This window comes from Cryptomeria japonica, chromosome 5 (genome assembly GCF_030272615.1).
Source record: "Cryptomeria japonica chromosome 5, Sugi_1.0, whole genome shotgun sequence".
Lineage (NCBI taxonomy): Eukaryota > Viridiplantae > Streptophyta > Pinopsida > Cupressales > Cupressaceae > Cryptomeria > Cryptomeria japonica.
In genome coordinates, this window is record NC_081409.1 from 929389907 (window position 1) to 929400084 (window position 10178).

Sequence of the window (10178 nt, forward strand, 5' to 3'; positions counted from 1 at the left end):
GTTTCTTGGCAATTTCCGAGTCAGATATGAAGTACTTGTAACCTTTTGATAGGGGAATGAAATATACAGTCCAAAGAATTTAAATCCAGATTTGCATTGTCTCTATGTCACTATATTGGTGTTTATTTCATTTAAGTAATCAAGGATTGCTTATTTGAATGATTTGTTAGGCATCTAATGAAGTTGTTCTGAGTCTTTTTCTTAAGGAGGAAAATATAAAATACTTTGAACAAAGTCATTGATATCAATACTCTTGGTGTGGATTGGATGATGAAGTCTGATGCAGATTAGGACTCTGTATATGTCAAGTATATTCAGAGTTGATAGATCAGGAACTTGTGATTTGTGTACTAGTTTCTTTTGTCAGGTTGCAGTGTGTTGTAGATGACTCTATTGCCCATATAAGACACTAGTTTACCTATTGGTCTTTTGGGTGCATTTTGTGATCATTTTCAAAAGTCAAATCAACTTTCCATTTAGGTTTAGTTGTACAGTTAGTAAGAAAAATTTGCAGGAATTTACGCTGGTTTTCTGCAAACCATTTACTATTTTTTTTTAGAAAATATTCTTTAAAAGGGTTCTTAAAGTGTAGGAGGTTTCCTAATTCTGAAACCTCATATTAATCTTTATTTCAAACTTTTGTTATTCAAACTTTTGTTATTCTCTTCCATTGGAGCAGACGCAGTAATTTTCACTTTTAAAGAGAAGAAACAAAAGTTTTCAAAATGGATAACAAGAGGATGAAATAAAGTTCAATGTAATACAAACTCGAATTTTATTTTGTAGTTGCCATATCGTGAATTCTTCGAAGCAATCTGTCCTAATCGACCACGAGTTTATCTTTTCTAAAAAATGTCGAATGCCGTCTGCAGGGTATGTAAGCTCTCCTTCTGTGGGAAGAATGAATGGGTTTGGTTTTAAGACTTCATTATTTCAGTGACCAGAAACTTCAACATAATGGATTTGGGCTAAAGACTTCATTACTTCAGGGGGGTGGTTAATGGCACATAGATTCAAACCTCCCACCAGAGATGTGCTACATATCATGAAACCTCTGATTCAGGGCCGTGTTACGCAAAACATCTTAACCGTTCAAACCAAAGTTCAATGTTTGCAGAGTAATAGTGCATATATATTAAGAGCAGAGGAAGAAAAAATGGTCCATGGCAATGAAAACCATCTCGAAAATAACTTAAGTGGGAGATTCAGTGTCCTGTCTGATCAGGGCCGAATTGAAGAGGCTTTGAAGTTGCTACAGACTATGGATTGTCAAGGTATAGCGGTAGATTTTGATGCGTATGCATATCTCCTGCATGGGTGTGTTAACAAGAAAGCAATTGTAGAAGGCAAATTAGTCCATGCCCATATAATTCAGACAGGGTTTAAAGCATTAGAAACCAAAATCCTGAATATGTACGCCAAATGCGGGTATTTGAAGGATGCACGCAATGTGTTTGACGGACTGCCTGAACGAAATGTAGTGGCGTGGACTGTGATGATTGTGGCTTGTTGTAGGCACAGACAGGATGAAGAGGCTTTGAATTTGTATTATGAGATGAAACGTAGTGGGATTGATTTGGATCATTTTGCGCTTGCAAGCGTTCTGCCTGCTTGCGGCAACTTGGGAGCTCTGGATGAGGGAAAGGAGGTTCATAAAGAGATTGCTAGAAGTGGGTACGAGTCTAATTTGTTTTCAGGTAGTGCTCTTGTGGATATGTATGTTAAATGTGGAGAGGTAGACGCTGCACGCGATGTGTTTGACAAAATACCTCAAAGAAATGGTATTATTTGGACTGTAATGATTTCTGCTTATGCCCGGCAAGGGCGTGGGGAAGAAGCCCTGGCATTGTTCTACGATATGCAGCGATCTGGAATCAGGCCAAGTCATTTTACCTATGTTGTTGTTCTCCCGGCCTGTGCCGACTTGAGAGCTTTGGAACATGGCAAAGAGATTCATCAGGAGATAATTAGAGGAGGATTTCTATCTAATGTCATTGTGGGGAGTGCCCTTGTCGACATGTATATAAAATGTGGGAATGTGGAGGACGCACGAATGCTATTTGACGAATTGCCTGAACGGAATGTGGTCTCATGGAATACTATGATTTCTGGGTATGCACAGAATGGACTTTTGGACGAGGCCGTGAAGCTCTTTGATGAAGTGCCTGAGCGAGATGTATTCTCATGGACTTCTATGGTTGCAGGCTTTGCACAGAATGGGTATGTGGAAGATGCTTATAAATTCTTTGAAAGAATGCCCGAGCATACTCTTGTTTCATGGAATGCAATGATTGCAGGATATGCACAAAACCAGTGTTTTGATGAGAGCCTGAAACTATTCGGCCGGATGCGTTTGTCTGGTTTGAAGCCAGACAGTGATACATCTGCCATTGTTCTCTCGGCTTGTTCCAACTTAGCAGCTTTAGAGCATGGGAAACAGGTCCATGAGGATGTTATGAGAAGCGGATTACAGTCAGATATCTTTGTGGGAAGTGCCCTTGTTGATATGTATGCAAAATGTGGAAATATAATGGATGCACAAAAAGCGTTTGATAAAATGCCTAGGAGAAATAATGTGTCATGGAATGCAATGATTGTAGGGTATGCTATGCATGGTCAGGGAAAGGTGGCTGTTCAATTCTTTGAGCAAATGCAACAAGAAGGTTTAAAACCAGACTATGTAACTTTTATTGGTGTTTTATCTGCATGTGGTCATGCAGGTCTAGTGGATGATGGGAGACAATACTTTGATTGCATGACACGAATACATAAAATCACACCTACAATGGATCACTATTGCTGCATGGTTGATCTTCTAGGTCGTGCGGGTCATCTTGATGAAGCCAAGAAGTTTATTGACAAAATGCCAGAAAAACCCAATGCTATAGTCTGGGGATCTTTGCTTGGGGCATGCGGAATCCATAACAATACGGAGCTTGGAGAGTATGTTGCAGAGCGCCTTATTGAGTTGGATCCAAACAATTCGGCACATTATGTGAAGTTGTCCAATATCTATGCAGCAACCGGCAGTTGGGACGGAATAGAAAGGGTACGGAAATTGATGAAAGAGAGGAGTGTAAAGAAACAGCCTGGATGCAGCTGGATTGAGATCAATCACAAACTGAACACTTTTGTAGTTGGAGACAGATCACACCCACAAACAGAGGAAATTTACGCAAAGCTGGAGACATTGTCGGCAAAGATGGAAGCAGCAGGGTATGTGGCTGATACAAAATTTGTACTTCATGATGTGGATGAAGAGCAAAAGAAGTATATTCTTCGTCACCATAGTGAGAAGCTAGCAATTGCATTTGGACTTTTGAACACCCCTCCAGGAACCCCTCTCCGGATAGTTAAGAATCTTCGGGTGTGTGGTGATTGTCACTCTGCCACAAAGTACATTTCCAAGATTGTTTCACGAGAGATTGTTATGAGGGATTCCAGCCGTTTCCATCATTTCAAGGATGGACAGTGTTCTTGCGGCAATTACTGGTGATACTGAATACAACAAATGACAAATGCAATCTTGCATGGAAGCATGCTTGTGTTCTAATGGGTAACAAAATGCTAAGTATTTTGTTTACTGTAAAGGAATAAGAGGAGCCAGAGTATAACTTTTGGGGTAGAAGAATTGATGGATGGAATAATACCACATGGTTCATGAAGCATATTTACAATGTCAACAAAATACCTAAGATAACTAGTAGTAAACCAACGATGATAGAGCAGAAATATCTTGTACAAAGCACAGCCTTGTTACTGCCTGCCTTAAGCAGTGGACTATAATGATCATCTACAGGTATTATTTCCGCTTCGTTTCCTATTCACATGCAGAATTATCTATGTTTCCTGAATTATTTCTTGAATATTATAAGAAATATTTATTTTGCTTCTCATGTTTTTTTGCTTGTGATTGGTAGGTTCTTGCTTGTTGGGTGTTTAGGTGATTTTGTATATTGGGGGAAAAAAAGGATGGGGTTGAGTGGTGGACAAGCTGATAAATGTGGATTTTCTCATTACAATGTGTGTCCCAATGCATGCATATCATGTATCCTTTATAAGGCTTTCGGTTTCCAGGCCTCAGCAGTTTTCCATCTGGTGTGTAGGTGAAGGGGGGATATGATATTTCCTTCTCTCTGATGTTCGTTATTCTCACAACAATTCAGCATTAATACAGTTGCTGTTCCTCCTTTTCTGGCTGCTGTTCTTTATAGAGTTTATTGGCGATTGTTATTGATTTTTTTTTAATTATTGTTAGGTGTTTTTTTTCCGCTGGAAGGCAATGTGCTCTGCTAAAATTGTTGTGCGACAGTGAATTGTGCAAGTGAGACCAAAGTATGTGAGGTTACTGGACCTGTTTCTTTTGTATTTAAGATATCCTCTTCATTTCTGCAACTGTCATAATGTTTTTAATGTTTTGAAACATGTACACAGCGCTGGAGAATGCTAGCGCAATATGGAGGGCTCAGAATTTAGTGCTGCTGATGGCACAACAAGCTTGCTTGTGTGCAGCATTAACTCCTCCATTGTTCCTTTCATCTAATTATAAGTGCCCCAACATAGGCGGTATTATCCATTGTATCATAGTGCTTCTTGGACTTGCTGTGAATGACACTGAAAGCATATTAAATTAATAAGATTTATCTATTACATGTGGACTGTGATAGTGAGAAAGATTGAACGTGTACAAACACATTTTAAAAGAAATTTCCAGTCAGTGATTGCTATAGAATAATAAATTATGTGATCAAAGTAGAGATTTATTTGACTGTAGCAATTCACTGGTACAAAGCCTGTTGGTAGTTGAAGCCCAAGAGACTCTCCGTTGGTCTTCCTTCAGCTGCTGGGTTTTCACACTCTTGCAAGACTTTATATAATTCTTATTGCATATTGTAATTATACAGTCGTAAGCTGACAGATTAAATAGTGCTACTGTATATATAACAGAACAGAGATTTAATAAAGTTTCTTGCCTGTTTCAAAGTGGATGTAGCCTTTTATGCTAGGTTGCCAGTTCAGGTTCGGGTTCGAAGAACCAGTTCGCCGGTACAGCAAAATTTATATGTATATATATATTTATGCAGCCTATAAGCATGAATTAAGATCAGAAAGTCACATAATATCATATAAACAACAAAAACACCATAAAGTATAAACTTGTAATCATAGCATCATGATCATACCATCATAGCATTATCTACTTCAAGTTCAACATCAAAATATTAAAATGATAATATCAAGTTCATGTATCATTGTTTCAAAATTCAACTTGCAACAATTGGAACTTTATACTAAGTTTAATTCAAATTGTTTAAATCATCCAATCTTCTTCTTCTTCAACGACATTAGTTGATTCACCAATACTGCCAAGGCCAATGGGATTAGCTGCACCAATAACATTCTCGCTATCCAAGTCCTCCAATGAAGGAACTACAAGTTGAGAAGTGGAAGCATCCAAGTCCGTATGCTTTGCATTCATATCCCACATCTTTGAATCCCCTTCTTTGTATTCATTCTGCTTGTGTGAAAGGAGATGCAAGTTGGAATGCACATATACTAAGTTCTCTGCTCTTTTTGATAGCAACCTATTGCGCTTTACTGAGTGGATGAAAGATTATGTGCTCCAACTTCTTTATGATGCAGATGAACTGGCAACCTATAAAGACAAGGCAAAGTAAACTATTAAAACTAAATTATTAAAGACTTAAAGTTATAAAATTTCTAGCAACCTATGAAGACAAAGTAAATTAAAATTATTAAATAAAACTTTTGATATAATTTTAATTGCTAGGGGTTGTAGCAATTGGAATCGTTGGCCATGGAGGTACCACCAACTATGGACATCCTTCTTAAATCGATGATGAAGAGTGTCAATACTTAGACCTCTTGCATTCACAAACTCTATGAACTCATCTGAAATCAAATCTCGCAAATCATTATCAGGGAAGAGTCTCAAGAATGCTGCCTTATACCCATCTAACACTTCTAAATCTCTTTATGGTGGAAGCCTTCAAGGCATATCAAGAAACTGGTTGCTATAATATTTTGGTGTCAATGCATAGGCAAGAAAATGTAGAGGAGTGGTCATCTTGTTCCATCGTTCTAAAACAATTGCTTGCAATTTTTTGAAGAAGGTCTCCTAAGGGTCTTTCTCTTTCTCATTTATGATTTTCTTCATCTTCTCAAGCATTGAGTCAATGCCATCATACACCTCTCCTATGCAAGGCCTATCCATGTTAGTGTAGCGAAACAAGTCCATAATGGGCTTGGTGAAGCGAAGGAGATACCCCACATTTTCCCACCACAACTCATTCAATATCCTTACCCTAATTCTTGCTGCCCTCTCATTGTTGCTTTGCTTACATATAATCCAATTATTGTTGATCAAGACAATTAAGTTAGATGCAAAACGAGTCTCAGCAACTTGTAATAGAAATTAAAGCAAAAAAATACAATTAAATAGGGACAAACATGTAAAAAGAATACACATTACATGATCAAGTTATGAAAATCATAAAATTTAAAATACTAATTTAATTTTTTAAAATTAAATTACCACTTCAAGTTCAAGTTCATTTACCTTCAATAGCTCCAAATTTGAGAATAATCTGAAAAATTCCTTGAGACATGTGGTGGTTCGTGATGAACATCTAAATGTCCTCAGCCTTTGCATACACATCTTTGATCCAATCAATTTTATTCCCAATCTTTTTTAGCATAAGATTGAGCGAGTGGACTGCACAAGGTGTCCAAAAGATATGTTGATATCATTCTTCAACCAACAAACCAACAACTCTACAATTTTTTGCATTGTTTGTTATGACTTGAACAACGTTTCTAGGTCCCACTAACTCAATGACAACGATGAAAATATCAACAATAAATTGCCCATCTTTTACTTGCCCTTCACAATCAACGGATTTAAAAAACATTACCCCTTTAGGGGACGCTGCTATGACATTGATCAGGGGACAGTTTCTTGAATCTTTCCTTCCATTTGAAACAATGGATACCCCTGTCTCAATCCATGAATCCCTTATGGGCTTCAATGCATCCTCAACCCCCTTGACCTCTCTTTCCAACAAGGTGTTTCGTATCTTCTCATAACCGGGGCCCTTATGCCCTTTTGGAGCTTCATTAACACTTTTCAGCATCTTCTTCCGGTATGGGGAGCGAACAACATAGAAAGGCAGCCCATTTGCATATATACATCTTGCTACATCTTGGTCGGCAATGTCCCAACTCTCATTTTGAAATGAAGTTTCCAAAGGTCCCTTTCTTTTGTGTGGAATGGGTGCTTGAGTTTCAGTGTCAGGCACAATTGCGGTAGTAAAAAAGGGCAATATTCTATCACAATATTTGAAGATGGGGCAACATTCCCTTTGATTTTTTTTCAATGGGCATGTTTTCTCTACGTGCTTCTCTCTCTTCTTCCTTTTCATGCTCCATGATATATTTTAATACTGTCTCATTTGGTATAGGAACATTTTTTTCTAGGGCATTTCTTGACTCCTCTACTAGGTATTCCACACAAATGGCCCGCCACCCTAAAATATGAACTATTCCTTTCTTTGTCACAACCTCGACATTTCCAACGAAATCCCCCACCTCCTGGAAGGGGTCTTATGATATCAACATACTTACATAAAGGATAATCAAAATTTCTTTGTTGTTCATTACTAGCATTGCCTATGGAGGAAGAGGTAGATGCCATTGTATTCCTATGGGAAGAAATTTTATAAACATTCAATATAAAAACAAGAGAATGGAAAGAAAAATAGGTAGATCTTTTAGTTTTGGTCCTTTGGACAATTATGAATCAAAGAGAAATGAAAATAAAATAAAAAATTAAACAAAAACAAAATAAAATGAAAAAACATTTACCTCTTTCACCCAATAGAAGCTTGCAAAGGAGTAGGAATGAAGCATAAACACTTGATCAAGGTTCACAATCGATCTTCCAACTCCCTCTTGCTCAACCAAACTTTGTTCAATCACCTATTTGCTCCAGCTCAAGAGAAAAAAATCTATTTGCACACCAAATGAGACATAAAACCCAACATAAGTTATTATAAAAGCACTTTTTAGGGTTTTGGATGTCAAACAATTATCAAATTTGCAAAAAAAAGTGCTTTGGCGGACTTTTCCGCTTGGTTCGTCAGAATTCGGCTTGGTCTGCCCAGGTTCGAACTTGGTTCGACTAGTTCGAACCAAGCCCTGTGGTCAAGGACCTTGTCTAGACCCACAATCGAACCAACCCTGGACCAAGACCCAGGTCAAACCGAACCAGGACCAGGGGCCTGAACCAACGAACTAGACATCCTAGCTTTTACGCTAAACCACTATAAATTTTGGTGTCTTTCTTTGTTTATGTTTTTGTTCTTCATAATCTGTTTGTCAATTTATTTATCTACTCTTTAATTATCAACAATTGGTATCAAAGCTTGGTGAAGGAGCTGTTTGGGAATTAGTGAGGAATTTCTAGAAAAATGGAGGAAGCGAATAAATGCAAAATAGAGAAATTCTCAATACAGAACTTCAGATTATGGAAGGTGCAAATGGAATCATTGCTGATAAAACAAGATCTCTCACTTGCGCTAAAAGGAAAAGTCAAGAAGTTAACTATGATGGTTGATGAGGAGTGGGAGAAATTGGATAATAACGCGAGAGCAACAATATTCATTTCTTTATCCAGCAATGTTCTTTTCAATATTTTAGGTGAATAGACATAAAAGGAAATATGGGACAAACTCTCTACCATGTATAAGATGGCATCAACTTTGAATAAAATTTTCATTATGAAGAAGTTATACAACCTAAAAATGAAGGAAGGAGAAATCATGTCAAATCATCTCAACAAATTTAATACTTTGATTAGCCAATTGATTTCGGTGAACAAAAATTTGGATGACGAAATTAAAACTATCATGTTATTGTGTTCTTTACCTAATAGTTGGGAAGGTGTAGTGATGGCGATCAACATTTCGGTATCTGATAAAGGAAAACTTAATTTTGATGATATAGTTGGCACTCTTCTTAGCGAAGATATGAGGAGAAAAAATCAAGGGTCCTCATCCGGTGATGCCTTGATTTTTGGTGATAGGGGAAGGCCTCAAGATATAGACAAAAATAACAATAAGAGAAGATCCAAATATGCAAGGAGATTGAAATCAAGAGGGAGGAATGAAAGTTGTTGGTTTTGTGGTAAAGTAGGCCATACCAAAAAGAATTGTTGTTCTTACAGAAAGGCAAGAGAACAATTAAAGGATAGCGAAGCCAACACTGCATCGAAAAAGATGGTGTTCTAGTCTTGTCAACAAGTGACACTATAGTAGATTCGTGGGTGTTGGATTTCAGTGCCTCTTTCCATGCAACTCCATGATGAGAACCCTTCAAAAACTATCAATAAAATAAACTTGGTACAATCTCCCTTTAGTGAAAACAAACCATGTGAAATAATTGGCAAAGGTGACATAATGTTGCAATTAAGAAATGGAAATAAATGGCTTTTGAGGGATGTAAGACATGTTCCCAAGTTGAAAAGGAATCTGATAAATGTGGGACAACTTGATACATAGGGGTGCAACATCAAATTCTCTTAAAACACTTGGAAAGTGACAAGGGAGTTTTGGTGATTGCAAAAGGAAGCAAATAGATTGTCTATATGTGCTCGAGAATCACACTAAAGTGTGAGCTGCAATGGCGGTTGTGGACAGTGGAACAGAGCTTTGGCATAAGAGGCTTAGACATATGAGCGAACGAGGACATGAAGTTATGCTCAAAAGGGGTTTGTAACATGCATATCTTTGTTTCTATTCTTGGCTATGTTTTTCAGTCTTGTTTAAACTCCGTTTTTGGCTTCCTCTATGAGCCGTGGCATTTTCTAAGCAAGATGATGCTCATATCCAATGTTTCCCCTTTCTAAACAAGTAAGGTATTTGTTCCATTTTAAGACAAGAACAATGCACAAGAATTTTAAACTTCCTTTAGCATTCGGGTTTATTAACGTATTACATAGCAGAGGCCTCTTTCATTAACTGGTGATTAATGCAATGACAATGAACCAATCAAAAATCATTATTCTCAAACATTGTTGCATTTACTAATGTTCAACACCATTAAACTTGCGTATTAGTTAAGAAAAATATTCTTTACAAATTTTGTGGCGTTTAACTATT

The 10178-nt window shown here is 37.4% G+C and overlaps 1 protein-coding gene across 4 annotated transcripts; it reads left to right on the forward strand.

The window, feature by feature from the left end:
- The first annotated feature begins 695 nt into the window (after positions 1 to 695).
- LOC131037409 (putative pentatricopeptide repeat-containing protein At3g49142) lies at positions 696 to 4658 on the forward strand. 4 transcript variants are annotated; one of them, XM_057969546.2, is made up of 4 exons: positions 696 to 3799; positions 3921 to 4141; positions 4259 to 4335; positions 4435 to 4658. In XM_057969546.2, exon 1 carries the CDS (start codon positions 1001 to 1003, stop codon positions 3494 to 3496), a length of 2496 nt encoding a protein of 831 aa, XP_057825529.2. In that variant the 5' UTR covers positions 696 to 1000; the 3' UTR covers positions 3497 to 3799; positions 3921 to 4141; positions 4259 to 4335; positions 4435 to 4658. The 4 variants fall into 4 exon arrangements, with proteins under 4 accessions (XP_057825529.2, XP_057825530.2, XP_057825528.2 ...); XM_057969547.2 differs by having other exon boundaries at positions 3921 to 4102; XM_057969545.2 differs by having other exon boundaries at positions 3921 to 4098.
- The last annotated feature ends 5520 nt before the right edge of the window (positions 4659 to 10178 follow it).

What these genes read in the sequence shown, in the direction of transcription:
- LOC131037409 (XM_057969544.2), top strand. Translation starts at nt 1,001, where the DNA reads ATGGCACATAGATTCAAACCTCCCACCAGAGATGTGCTACATATCATG.